Genomic DNA, 14,778 nt, shown 5'->3' on the forward strand with positions numbered 1-14,778 from the left:
CAGCTCTAGAATTCAGAGACAAATATTCAGAAGCCAACTGAGCTGCCCTAAAGAGGCTCTCTGGGCCCTGGTGTCACCTTCCATTGGCTGTGGCAGGTGACTGACCCAGCATCACCTGACAGAGGGATGCCTGTGCTCTTCCGAGCTCCTGGAGTTCTGAGGTCAGAGCAGCAGCCAGGCATGACTTGTGGTTTTCTGACTTAGTCCCACAGTTGGTCACAGGAAGGGAACGGCTCACAGGTCCACAGCTGCCCGCAGGCCCTGCATGTGAATGAGAATTGACGGTCACCCGGAGGACCTGCTTACAGTCCAACTTGGTGCGGCGACCACACTGCTGGCTGCCATTCTCCCCTTCCCTGCTCACCAGCATGGCTTTCTGCTTAGCGGATGGCAGTGTGGGCTTGAGGCCTGCCCTCCCTTGCTGCCATGGTGTCTGGGAGCCTGTGGCCTCTCTGAGTCTGTAAAAATGCCAAGAGGTTCATAAACCCTGCCTCTCGAGTTGCTGTGAGGTCATTACCCTTCACAAAGGACCCAAGAATTTATTGTGCACTGAGGCATGACCTCAGTTCCATGGCACTGTCCTTGACCTCCCTCCCTAGTGCCCAGGGGACACACCTTCCGTTCACCCAGGAAGACCAGGCACCTCCCGAGTGTCCCGACGGCCCTCTCCTGCTTCCACAGCAGTTTTCTGTTCTTTGATCCTCCCAACAACCCCAGGAGGAAGGCAGGGAAGTCCCACTTCCATTTATAGGTGAGGATGAAATCCTTGTCCAAGGTCAACAAGTGGCTGTCCTTCCTCAAGGAAGGACTCAAGGGAGGAAAATTGTGCTCCGGACACAAAATAAGTGGACAAACATCCAGGAAATCTACAAATTAGACAGCATGTGCTGCTCTAATTTGGCTTGTGAAATTACCCCGCCCATCTCTGGCCAGCTGCTGGGCTAAACAATTTGGGTTTCCTTGTAGAGTCGGGCTCTTAACCTTGGAAGCTCATGAATGTCACCTGAAGGACTTTTTAAACTGCCCATGCCCAGCTCACCCAGGTCCCACCCAGGTCAATCAAATCTGAATCTGTGGAGGGGTGGTCCAGGCAACTGGGGAGGGGTCAACAGACACTGCTTTAGAAGGTGTGTCTCGGGTCAGGTGCTGTAATGGCTCTTTGTCGGTTTCAGACCCTGAGGTAGCAGCTCTATGCTACCTGGATGACTGAGCTCAGCCAGGTGTTCCTCTGAGTGTGCACAGGTGTTTTCTCTTTCATTACCATCAGAGTGGAAAAATACATGTATTTTTCCCTTGCTGACATTACTGAAGTGGAGATTTTTCAAGGAGCTCAAAGCCCTTCATAGATTCATGAGCTTGAAGAGTTCCCTTGGGGTCTTGTGATTAGGGTTCAATGATGCCACAAGTGTTTTGATGATCTCTTCCACAGTGTCTCGAGGTACTATGGAAACAAGCAAGAATTTTTCTTTCCATATACCTGGTAGGAAGCAGAGAATGGGAATGGGACCCAAGTCTTTCTAAGAGTCAGCGGGGCCATAATTGAAGAGCCCTAAGTATCCACTTGGGTTTTCAGGTCTGGACACTCCTGTTCAGATTCCAGGCACAGCCTCTGTGACATCCCAGGGCAGTTAGCATGCATGACTCACACCATCAAGTTAAACACAGGGACTCTGGAGCATTTAACTTGAAATCCCAGAATACTGAGGCTGGAAGGAGCTGAAAGATTATCCATGTCAGCCGCCTCTGATGCTAAGATTATGATGACTATAACTACCAATTAGTACATCTTTCTGTGTGTCAGACACTGTGCTATGTGTTTGCATGCATTTAGTTTTCACAAGTGCATGAGAAAGGTATTACCGGGTTCAATTTATAGGTGAGGAAACTGAGGTTGACAAATCCAAGGGTATCTAAGCTTTTAACCTCTCCCTCTACATGTGCCACATGTGCACCACGATTCCTGGCACCTGTGTGGACTAGCACCCTGGGTAGTGCCTTCTTGTTTGAGTAGCTCCAGCTATTCTGACAAGCGGTGGCCTGTCTCTGCTGGCCCAGCCTGGTTTGGGGGCCACATAATCAAGGCAAGTGCCCTTGGCACCTAGTCCTGAAGGTACTGAGGAAGCTCCCATAAGCCCTTCTCTGGGTCCTTCTCGCTGTGTTTAGATATAAGAGCTGCCTGTTTAGGTTTTGGTGTTCACTGTTCATTCTATGGAATTCACAATTTCACTTTGACCATCCTACCCCGAGGGGGCTGGTGCTAATCACCAGTGATGCCATCCTTCTGTTTCACCTGTATAACCTTGTTTCAGTAGCAGTCTAGATCAGGAGTTGGTTGGCAAACTGTGGCCCCTGGGCCAAATCCAATCTATTACATTATTTTATATGATCCCAAAGCTAAAAGTGATCTTTAAATTCTTCTCTTTTTTTGCATGTCTGCATCCAGTTGTTCTAACACCATTTGTTAAAGCATTTCTCTACTGTGTTGCCTTTGCTGTTTCTTATTTATTTATTTATTTGGTACTAGGGATTGAACCCAGGGGTGACTTACCATTGAGCTACATCCACAGCCCTTTTTAATTTTTATTTTGAGACAAGTTCTCACTAAATTACTAAGGATGGCCTTGAACTTGAGATCCTCCTTCCTTAGCTTCTCATGTTGCTGGGATTCTAGGTGGGTGCCACTGCTCCTGGCACCTTTGTTTTTTATCAAAGAAAGGTTAACTATATTTATGTAAGTCTATCCAGGTTCCCTGTTCTGTTAAAATTGATCTATTCGTGTTTTCTTATGCCAATATCACATTGTGTGATTAACATAGCTTTATAGTAAGTCTTAAAATTGGATAGGATCAGTCTTCTGACTTTGTTCTCCTTTGACATTACATTGGCCATTCTGGGTCTTTTGCCCCTCCATATATGCTTTAGAATCAGTTTGTTAATAGCCACAAAGGTTTCTACATCTTCAATTGGTTGTTAAAATAAATAAGTAAGCAGTATTTAATGACACCTGAAATTTCTTTGGAATCCAAGATGTAGTTCCATTAATAAAGTTAATTTGTTTACACATGGCCTATGACTGCTTTCATAATACAGTAGCAGAGCTGATTAGTTATAACAGAGGCTCTGTGGTCTACAAAACCCAAAATATGGACTAGATGGCCTTTATAGACAGAATTGGCCAGCCACGGCATAGATCTTGGGCATGGGGCTTGCACTTAGCTTGTTGGTTCCAAGCAGGACCCCTGGAGCAGGATCAGTCAGATTACCATTTCCAAGTCCATTAGCCACCATTTGCTAGCCGTAGCACCTTTAAAATGCCACTTAACATTCTGGGCCTCACTGTCCTACCTGTAATATGGGATGATGGTATTTGTCTCAAAATTGTTGTGAAGATTAAATGGATTGTTTTGTGTAAGTGCTTAGAACAGTGCCTGGTACAGAGAGTTCTGTATGAAAGTGATGGCTGCCATTTGTATTTTTATCCAAATATTACCAAAATAGTCTCTAATCTCTGCCCTGATAACTCATCTACCCTGCTACTCCCAAAGTGATGATCATCTTAAAATACACCTTAAAGTCATTTCTTCAGAGCAGTTAGGGCTCTCAGTCACCCCTGGGCTAGCCTGGCATCGGTGGCTCTACAGGCCTGTCTCTACAGTCTGTCTGGGCAGCCCGTCTACCCTGCCCACTCTTCCCTGTGCTGTGGTTACAAACCCTGTGTTCCAGCCTTTTCCAGCACTCTGAACTTGTCCACACCGTTATACTTTCCCATCGTGGGGCTCTTTCTGCTCAGAACGCTTGCTTCTGGGAATTTCGAAAGGATCACTGAGATCTGGAGACAGGTTACGGCCATTGTTCCTTGGGTCAGCTTCCCTGGGGAAGAAGGGCCTGACCTCACAGTGGGCAGAAAATAGAAATGTACTCCTCTCCTCATGAAACACTAGATAAATTATTTTCAGGGTCAAAAAGTAAAACTGCAGAAGAAGGCTGGAATGGAAAAGAAATCAAGCCATGTTCCCCAAGTAAATGCTTTCCTGAGGCATTGTGTGATGCCCTTTGGGTTTCTTTTTTTTTTTTTCTTTTCTGGTATCCCTTGTAAGGGAAAACCAGGTGGAGAGAATTCAGAGCAGATCAGAAGTGTTGATCAAATATCAGGATCATCAACGTGTCATGTAGCAGTTGGAATAAGTACAAGATTATGTAACAGCAAAGATACTCACAAAGTAACATTTAAAGGAAGCTGGTGGGGTCAGGAGCTGTAGCTCAGTGGTAGAAGCACTTGCCTAGCATGTGTGAGACACTGAGTTTGAGCCTCGGCACCACATAAAAATAAATAAATAAAACAGAGGTATTATGTCCATCTACAACTATAAACATTTTTAAAAAGCTGGCAGGATACAAAATTGTGTCTATGTTGATTAAACTGAATGAAAAGTATGTTTAATCGTGGTCATGAGATTATGAACAGATGAAGTCACTTATGAGGGTGAGAGTAAAAGCATTGTTAGTAATTTTTTTTTGTTTTCTTTATTTATAGTGCTGTTAATTTGACCACTTGTAGAATTAAGCTAAATGTTTTATGGGAAAACAACTTGCACATTTAAAATGAGTCCAATTTATCATTTGTAAATTATAATTTGAAAAGTAAACCTAATTTTTACTTTTAATAAAATAGAAAGTTTAAAAAGACTGGCCCAAAGTAAGTGGGACAAGAATCTTCTCCCTTTGCCTCACAGTCAACAAGACCCTTGGACACAGCCCCTGTCTGGATACTTAGTACAGTTGTGTTTGCTAGAAATTCCATGGTTAGCTTTGCTAAGATCACATCACCCTTTGGACTCTTCTGGAATGTCCTTTGCCTTCCCTGCTTTATCCTGGATCCACAAACAATAACAGTTTGTCCAATATTACTTTCATGGAAAGTTCTGCCTCTTGATAAGGAATCAAGGAGGCAATCTGTGATAATTGCTTGTGCACGATACAGTGTGATTGCTGACCCCTCTCAGGTAATAAATACCTTTGCATTTCAACTTGGGATACTGCCCTGTAGTTCCCATTAATGGAAGCACAGTGTCCTGTGATGGCAGGAGGAATGGAATTGGGGTTTTCCTAATACAAAGGTCACCATTGAGCTGGGCACATAGTTAGGGCTGGGAGGAAAGGCGTGGAAGATACAAGTACGGGTGGGCGTTAATTTCTGCTAAAATATCTGAACTATTTTTGCTGCTTCTTTTTTTTCTTAAAGGGACCACCCAAATCCATTCTTCTCTTGAAGAAAACACATTGGAAGGACAGCAATGGCCCAAGGTGAGGGCTATCCCTTGTGGGAGGTGTGTTCCTGGTAGGGGACAAATCCAAGTCTGGGTGCAGGTTAATGGCCTCTTCTTGAGACCTGGAGGGGATGGGCAAGATGAGCTGCTTCCCTAGGACAGTGGCTGCCTGGCAGGGCATAACCACATCTCCTGGAATTTGGGGCTCATCATCCCAGACTAAGTGGGTGATTCCCAGAAGTGTCCACCAAGCGTTATAAATGGACTTGTTATCTCTGTGAGCCTTGAAGCAGATGTTGTGAGTTATCTGAAGGCATCTGGATGAGGTCTTCCCAGAACATCCATAAGATAAGACATGAGAGTAAATGCTGTATTTCTTACTGTAACCAAGAGAAATTCACTGGGTCCTTCTGTGGTCCTGAGATGTGGTCCAGCACTTGATTTACTGCAAACTGACTGCCCCCACCCCAGTTGGAGTATTTCCCCTTCTACTCTCAATTTGGGGAGAAAATACACCATCTCCCTTCCCCAAATTTTCTTGTTATTCCCTGAGACAGAAGCTGCTCTGGATTCTTAGCAGCATCTGCAGAGGCCCAAGTGGCCTTGAGGACGTGAGTGCTGGTTGCTCTCAGCAGTCCATCTGATGGGGACACAAGAGTCTTCCAGTTTCAAGTTCATCTAGGTTTCAGCATAAAATGAACATAAGGGCTCATATGCTTTCTTTTGTATAATCACAATAAAAGAGGGAAAGTGATGATAAATAAATTTAAGAAATAAATTTTAAAAATTTAGTGTAGGTGTACTGGATTTCTTAATTATGTCTTTTTCATTATGGTAATGTACACAACATAAAAGTTATTGTTTTAACTCTGAATGTACCATTCAATGGGATTAAGCACATTCACATCCTTATGTATCCGTTAGCCACTATCCATCTCCAGAACTTCTCCATCAACCCAAGAGCAAAATTTTATTCTTTTTCATTATATGTTCCCTGCCCTCATCCACCCTACTGTTCTGAAACATCCTTGTACACCACCTGCTAAAACATTATCAATAGACACTGTCTCCTCTCACCAGGGGAACCAGGTATGGAGTTAGAAGAATGTGACCATGGGCAGTTGTTGCTTCTGGGTTTTTGAACCTAGATAGAACAAGTGCGCAGTCATTTCTACACAAAGTGTTCCAAACCTGCGCTACTCCCATATAAGGCAGCTGATGTTTCAGATGTTTGATTTCAGTTGCAGACCCTGAAGAATTTACCAATCCTGTGCACCCCAGGCGGATCGAATGCGTCTTCTAAATCAGGTATGTGCCCATTGGCCACAAGCAGGAAGGGCCCAGCATCTTCTCTTTGATGTGGCTAGCAGAGTCTCCAACCCTACTTTTCTTGTACCTTTTGGCCATTTAATTCTCCCTCTTCATCCTCAGTCCCTCATGCAAGGCCTGTTTCCCCCTCAGCTATTTCTAAGGAGGGACAGAGTCCAACTCAGGGACAAAAGCAATTCGGGGCCACAGTGCCTTTCTTGGTTGGAACAACCTCTAGGATCTCATTTCTCTGTGGGTAGACAATGTCACGGCAGCTGAGGGTTGGAGCTTTGTCACTCATGTGGCTTCCACATTCCTGTAATGGAGCCACAGTGGTCATTCTAGCCATTTCCCCTTATCCTGAGCTAGCTTTGCCTAATACCTGGATATTATTACTGCTGCTCTTGAGCTGGTCTCCTTCTCTGGCTTTACCTTGTTAAATGGCTGGCTAAGTTTAATGGCTTTATGTATACTTGCACTGTACTGACTTGATCAGCGTTTCCAGTTAAGCTTGCTGTTCTCGTTATTATGCTGTGTAAAGACCTTGGGTAGAAAAATAAGTGGGTGTGCTTTTTTAGGAAATGGTATCTTTCATTTAAATACTCCCATAATGCAAGCAGGAAGTTTGGTCAGGGGTTTCTAGGGAGATAGTTTCTAAACATGCTGGTCACTCAAGTGGGTCGAGGAGGTTCCCGTAGGTATCATTTACATACAACTCGCATCTGCTCTTTCTGTGTGTTCACAGGCTTTGGGTACTGTTTTAGTCAGCTTTTTCACTGCTGTGACTAATAGACTTGACCAGAACAATTGTAGAGGAGGAAAGTATGTGAGGGCTCACGGTTTCAGGGGTCTCAATCCATAGGCAGCTGGCTCCATTCCTCAGGGTTTGAGATGAGGCTGAACATTATGGCAGAAGGAAGCAGCTCACATGATGATCAGGAAGCAGAGAGACTCAACTCTCCAGATACAAAATATACCCCAAGGGCATGCCCCCATTGACCCATCTCCTCCAGCCACACCCTACCTGTCTTCAGCTACCACTCAGTTAATCCCATCAGGAGATTAATTAATGGGTTGGGTTAAGGCTTTCATAACCAAACTGTTTCTCCTCTGAACCTTCTTGCATTATCTCACATATGAGCTTTTGGAAGACACTCACATCTAAACCCTCTCAAGTATTATTCCAGTCTAAGTTAAGCGTTGGATACTCAGGTGATTTTAATTTTAATCTGCTGTCCTGTTATTAATGGTGGCCAGAAATGAATGCTAAGCCATCGGGTAGAGGGAAGTGAGAGGCAGACAGAAGACCAAGTGAGAGGGGAAAATGGGGATCAGGTATGAGCTTCCATGGGACACCTGCTTGGAGAACCCACATCCAGGTAACAGTATGGCATCCAGAGAGAGGAGAGCCTCGCTTCCAACATGGTTCTCAGTACTGCCTCATCTTCAGCTTTCCACTCTTAAGGCAACAGACTCAACCTCAGCAACTGTGCAAGGCTTGTGAGATAAGGGCCTGCTCCCTGCACCCCATGGTCTACATTGTGGAGAATATAGATCTGACCTTGCCTTGTGGGTTCTTGTCTTCACAGTCCACTCTCTGAGGCCTTCAGACATTAAACTCGTGGCAGCCATTGGCCACCTGGAAACTGTGAGTATTTAAGTAGCTTGGAGAAGGAGATGGAATTTGATACTGGTAGACTCTGAATGAGTTGCTGGTAATTAGGCAGAGTGTTTTATCTGGAGAGAGCATTATATGAAAAGAAGAAATCCTAAAATCCTGGAGGTTCTGAATGTTTTCATAAATTAAACCAATGAAAGTTTACCTCTACATCAGTGAGGAGAAATCTTTGGAGCTTCTCATTAATAAATTAAATCCATTGATAAATCAAGTATTGCACAGAATTTTAAAGCAACCTTTTAAACTTTATTTTTGTAAGATAAAGAAAACTCCTTGCATGCTTTGTAAGTTAAAAATATATCAACCTTTACCCACTTAAAAATATTTTAGTTACAAGTGGGGTAAACATACACCCATAAAATTAACCATTTTTGACCATTTTAAAGTCTACAGTTTGGTGTGAAAAGTATATTCTCATTACTGTGCAACCAACATCCAGAACTTTTTCATCTTATAAAACTGAAATGCTCCATCCACCAAGGCACAACTCATTCTCCCTTTTCCTCAGCCACTGGCAACCACCATACCACGTTGCTTCTTTGAGTTCAAGTTCTCTAGAGGGCTCAAATAAGTGGAATCAGACAGTATTTGTCTCATGACTATCTCATTGCACTCAGCGTAATGTCCTTATGGGCCAGAATCTCTTTCCTTTTTAAATGATGAATGATGTCCCATTGTATGGCTATACCATTTTATTTTTTGTTCATCCATTGATGGACAATTGGGTTGCTTCTACCTTTTGACTATTGTGAATAGTGCTGCTATGAACAAGGGTGTGCAAATATCTCTTCAAGATCCTGCTCTCAATTCTTTGGGATACATATCCAGAAGTAGAGTTGCTAGATTATTTGGTAATTTTTTAAAAGTTTTTCGAGGACCTGCCATGCTGTTGTTCGTAGTGGCTGCACCATTTCACATCTCCACCCACAATGCACAGGCTTCCAATTTCTCCACATCATTAACAATGCGTGTTTTCTGATTTTGTGTTGGTGTCTTTTTTAATGGTAGCCATCCTAATGGGTATGAGGTAGCACCATATTGTGGTTTTGATTGGCATGTTCCTAGTAGTTATTAAGCATCTTTTCATTTGCTTGTTGCTCACAAATTCCAATATATTTTTATATGGTCAAGTAAAGGAGAAAGAAAGGTATTGTGCAAAGAAAGGTCCATCTGGAGAGAAGAAAGCTAGGGAGCAGAGCACCCCAGTCCCCTTACACACACAGGCACATATGGCTTCCCAAATCCCACCTGCCCTGGTCTTTGCAGGGCTCAGCAGCTGATCAGACACTTCCTTATCAAGCCTCTGCTCTGCTTCTGGGCCCTCTTATGCCTCCTAAGCCTGAACCAGGACGCTGTCCTTTCTTTTCCAGTTCTTCCTCCCAACTCACCCCTCAAATGCATCCTTCCTGTCCCTTTGATACTTCCCTGAACCTCAGTCTTTTCTTCAGACCTGGCCCCAAGCCACCACTTCCTAGTCAATGGCAGCAGACCCAATGCCCCCAGAGATTCTAGGTCTGTCCCCCGGCCTCATCTTCTTGAATAATCAACCTCTCCGGGACCCTGAGCCCTGCTGGGGTTGGCTCCACTTCTTTTTGAAGGTCACCTCTATGTGAGCACTGGGACAGGCTGCTCAGAGGCAGAACCTTCCCTACTCTTTTGGCAACTCCATGGCGTGAACATGGGTGTAGGCATAGAAGGCAGAGGGGTAGGAGGTCCTGGTGTGTGGAGGTGGGGATTAACATCAGGAAATGGCATTAGGCCAGTGGCATCTGGTGGCTGGAGCTTCCCCATTCTTGCTCTATTCTTTCTATAACTGTGGGGCCCTGTGTGTGTGGAGGGTGGTGAAGGGGGACTCACCATAGGAACAGTGTGAAAGGGGGGTGGAAACCAGTGAGAAAAGAGGTCTCATGTCTGGACAGCAAGTTGACTTGGCTAAGCCTGTGTCTCCTGCTGATGTTGACACTACAGAGCCCAGCAGATGTGACCCGCCCACTGGAGGACTCTGGATTCCTCCATCTAGGGTAGAGAAATCTCCACCAAGTTAGGTTCCTAAAATGCAACCCCTCAGGAACTTCCATCTTCCCATGTCTGAAGGCTCCCCAGTTCATGAGTGATTCAGGCCTGGCAGCTGCTGCTGTCACCCCCTCCCCTCCTCCTTGGGGGGCCTACGGCAATGGAAAGAAGCTCTGTCTAGATGTTCTCCAGCCCCAGAATCATCAGTCCACAGCCAGGCACCTCGCACCTCGGCCTTAGGATCCAACCTGAAAGTGAGGTCCCTGTAGCTCTGCTTCTGTCTGCGCCAAGAGAGGTGTGAGCCTCGCTGGGTGTGAGTGCCAAACAGGAAAACAGGGGCAGACAGTGAATTCAAAAACACATCTGTAATGCTGATGATTTTACTTTGAGTTCCTGGAACTTTCAGTGACCAATGTGCAGCCATTTATTTGGGATATAATCAACACTTTATAAATTGCTATAGACTCCCCCTTTTCCCACAAAACTTTAAAAATCAGATATGCAAACATTCATAAAATTGATTTCCAAATAATACTTGTGTTTCATATTGACTATGAGATATAGTAGGACACATACAGTGTGAAATAATAGAACCCTTCACCTCTTATTCCTCTGCCTCACCTCATACACTCACTCTCTCACATAGGGACATAGGTGACATATCAAACCTAAATGAGATCAGACTGCAATATCCTATCTGTGATTTTTTTTCCTAGTTAACTGTCATAGACATTTCCTATTTCAGTGCCAGGAAAGGGGGAAGTTATGATCCACTCTATTGAATTCCTTGAGGAGAGAGCCTGAGTCTTGCCTTGCTCTGTGTCCCGGATGTCACAGTGCCTGTCATGAGGCAGATTCCCATAGAACGGGAACGAGGGGAGAAAGTGGCTGGCAGTGGAGGAAAGGGAGCAGTGGGCCCTGGAGGGGCTCACCCAGCCCTCCCTGCAGTTACTTCCCACGAGCTCCCACTCACCTCCTGGCCTTGTCTCTCTGGTTCTCTCACCTTCCTTCTCCTCCTGACCTCTCTGCCCCTCTGAGGACAAATCTGCTCTCCATCTGTTAATTATCCAAAGAAGCAAATTGGGGGTCCCAAGACGTACTGTCCCTTTAACTGAATCAGCTGCCAACTGAAATAAGATGTCAAATAAATGTTTGTGTTTCCAGCTTCTCTTGAAAAATAAGAGCTGGCAGCCGCGGGTCCACATTCCCTCCAGCAACCATTGGCCCAAGCTGGTGGACAGCGTCCCCTCTGGTCAGGCATCCGGTGTCCAAATTGCTCCAGCCCGGGAGGCCTGTTCCCTTGCTGTCTAACCTGCCATGCTCTTTGTTTACAACCCCTGACTTGCATCTTAGGGTGATTTTTGTTGACCTTGTCACCACTCCCAGAAGATTGACCTTTCCAAGTCCTCTTATTGACAACCAAAGGCCTCTGCCCCCAGTTGTGGTCAGCCTGCCCTCCCTAGAGGGCTCTGGAGATGTGACCCAGTCCTGTGGTCTGGCCATGGACTAAGCCAGTGGTTAGGATCGCTGGTCTCTGCAAAGTGCCACAGCAGGCTGGGTGCACGCAGTGAGCGTGTCACTGTCTACCTGTCACGGCCTCACCTGATGTCTTGTCTTTAAGGAGTTTTGGGAGAGACAATGTGTGTCAGAAACTGGGGAAATAATACTAATAACAATAACTAATATCTGCTGAGCACTTTCTGTGTCCTGGGCAGAGTTCCAAACATCCTTTGGAGCTTGTAAAGGACATGACTGCCCTCAGGGGAGGGGATTTGCGGTGGATTCACTTACAGCCCTACATTTAGGACTTCTCCAACAGGGAGGATCCTGTGCTGTCCAGCGTTTTACCAAGGGGAAACTCAGAAACGTACTTTGTTCATTTAGAGAATATGTATTTAACAAATATCCATCGAGTGCTTACCACATACTGAGCACCGTTCTGGGTCCAAGAAATAGGGTCAAGTACACGGAAGTTCCTGCTCATGGTGCTTGCATTCTAGTGAGGGGGTCAGATGGTAAGCAAAGTAAATTTTGGATTATGGAGGATCCCCCATAAAACAACATTTCCATTCCCTATAGAATGTAATTTGACTGTGCGATGCGTTTAAATCGAAGCCCTGGGGAAAACATTCACCCTTCTGGGGCTCAGCGGCCTGGCAGGCTTGCTGCCGGGGCAGCAGGCAGCACCTTTCCCTCCATACAAAAAGAACAGGGGAACTTGGTCCTTCTCTGGATCCGGAGGGTCCCTCTTACTGGCAGGAGGGGTGTTCTGACAGCAGTGTGGAGTCCTGGGAGAGGCTCTGCCCTCTCCCTTGCTGGTTTGTAACACCGAGTATCTTTTCTAGCTGCCAGACTCTGGGATGGTGGACCTGGAGATCCATGAAAGGTACCTGTCCTGGAGCAGAGTGAGCGGAAGAGCAATCCGAATACACTCTGATCTAATCTTCTTGCTTGTTTCAAGGGGGGAAACAAGGCCAGAGAGGTCAGGGACCTTGCTCAAGGCCTCCCGGGGAGCAGGGCACAGACAGGGTCCAGAACCAAGTAGCCCAACTTTCCCAGGGCCTGTGAATCCAGGTAGTTCCTCTGGGTTATCGGGGGGAAGCGGGAAAGGCCAGAACGATGAACTCTCTCTGGGGATGGAACCCAGTGCCTTGTGTTTGCTAGGCAGTTGCTCTACCGCTGAGCTCTGTCCCGTGTCTGGAATTCCTGCTTCCTGTTACCAGGGCCTCTCACTCTGCTCTTGGGGAACCACGCAGGAATTGGACCAGGGTCATTTGACACTAGGATCAGCGTCCCCTCCTGGCTTTGAGCCAGATTAGAGAGCTGGGAAGGGGGGTCCAGCGGGAGCTGTTTACCCCATTTTAGCTGCTGTGTCACCTTTGAGGTGTGCCTCTGACTCCAGAAAGGATAATTCCAGAAGCAGAGCAAGGCCAGGCCAAAGCTTGTGATGAAGTAGCCCCCCACAGGGGCCAGAGGAAAGGGCTGCGGGCAGTGACAATGCGTTCTGACCCCTGCACACTGGCTTCTGCTTGCAGGACAGAGGAAAGGCCAGACAAGACGTGCATGCAAGTGATGACAGGTGAGTTCTGGTCTTCATGGCAAGATTGTCCCTGTCCCTCATGGCTCAGAGGCAATTTTGTAATAAACAGAATGTACTCTGTTGGCCACCTTCTCACCAGAGCTTGGGGAAGAATTCTGAGAGGGCAGGTAAGAAGCCTGGGTACGGAAAGTGGCACTCCCTGAATGGAGGGGTGAGAAGTGTGTCCAAGGGTCTCTGCTCAGACAGAAGCCAGGAGACGGTGGTTTAAGATTGAAGGACATGGGAGAGGGGTGACTGGACCAGAGTCCTGAGGTTCCTGCTCCCCTAGGGCTGGCCTCCCGGCACTCATCTGGTCTAGCCATGCCCTTGCCCACATGGCCATTTTGCAGGTGGGAAAACTGGATTTTAAGTGGGCTTTCCCAAATGCTGTGCTTAGGAAGTGGCAGAGTCCCTGGGAGCCCATGTGGTCCAGCCCCCTAGGTGTGCCCTTTGTTCTGACCCCACTGCCACCAGGGAGCCCTGAGAAAAGCCAGTGAGGACAGACCAGAAACACAACAGAGGAGACAAAACGACTAGCAAATTTATCTGAAAAATTCTGAGGTCCAATTTGCTCATCAAGAAGAGATATGGCATAGATACCTTTAATTTGGGAAGCAATCCTCTTCAAAGGCTTATCAGCACCTACTCATGTTTTGTCATTGATCCTTAGAGACCATCCTCGGATAAAGGACAAAGCGTTCCCCATACACACCCTCACACGGTCCCTGTTTTCTTGAATTGGGCTCAGAGCTTTTTGATTCTCCACCATGTGTGGGCACGGGCGTTTTTTGCAAACTGGCTTGGGTTAAGGAGAGGAAAATGGAATCACATGGCATTAGGTCTCTGTCCAGTCACAAAGCCGAGTGGCTGGCCTCCTGACTTCCAGCCCAGCTCCCTGCTACCTACAGAGTCGGCTTCCCTTACAGAGACCCCCTTGCATGCTGCCTTCGTTTCCTGCTCCTATGAAGCCCCGAGGCACTCCTGGATGGGGGCAAAAAGAAAGGGAGACAGGAAAGTGGGTGCAGACATCTCCTTCATGACACCCTTCCCGCTCTGCCCTCTCCTCTCTCGGGAGCAAGACACAACGGCTCCTGACAGCCCTATTTTTAGCAGTCTCCTGGCTGTCAGCTCTGGGGTGTGTTTTCTGTGTGTTCCCCAGAGCTTTCCCGCCCTGCTGTCACTCAGGAGGAGGGAGGGGGGCTGGCAGACAGCCCAGACAGCTAAAAGCTTTGGCATCCCAGGGCTCCAGTTCAAATCCCGGCAGCCTCCAGTAGCTGGAAGACCTTGGGTGGCTTGCTTGGTTTCTCTGTCTCAGTTTCCCCCTTGCTAAGTTGGAAGTCGTGTTGCCGTGAGTTTGTTCCTGAGGACTGAATGACAGATGCGTGGAAAACGCTTAGTACCGGCCTGGCCCGTGCTAGACAGATGTTCGTTCC

At 46.6% G+C, this 14,778-nt stretch overlaps 1 protein-coding gene across 1 annotated transcript in view; it reads left to right on the top strand.

Annotated features, from left to right (window-relative positions):
- Plb1 (phospholipase B1) overlaps nucleotides 1-14,778 on the top strand; it is a 119,702-nt gene that overhangs the window by 13,815 nt on the left and 91,109 nt on the right. The window contains exons 2-5 of the mRNA XM_077105234.1: nucleotides 8,165-8,223; nucleotides 12,612-12,652; nucleotides 13,302-13,345; nucleotides 13,635-13,695. Of these exons, the coding sequence (XP_076961349.1) occupies nucleotides 8,165-8,223; nucleotides 12,612-12,652; nucleotides 13,302-13,345; nucleotides 13,635-13,695 (205 nt within the window). The remainder of the gene's footprint in view (nucleotides 1-8,164; nucleotides 8,224-12,611; nucleotides 12,653-13,301; nucleotides 13,346-13,634; nucleotides 13,696-14,778) is intronic.

The sequence above is a fragment of the Callospermophilus lateralis genome, chromosome 14, assembly GCF_048772815.1.
Source record: "Callospermophilus lateralis isolate mCalLat2 chromosome 14, mCalLat2.hap1, whole genome shotgun sequence".
Taxonomy (NCBI): domain Eukaryota; kingdom Metazoa; phylum Chordata; class Mammalia; order Rodentia; family Sciuridae; genus Callospermophilus; species Callospermophilus lateralis.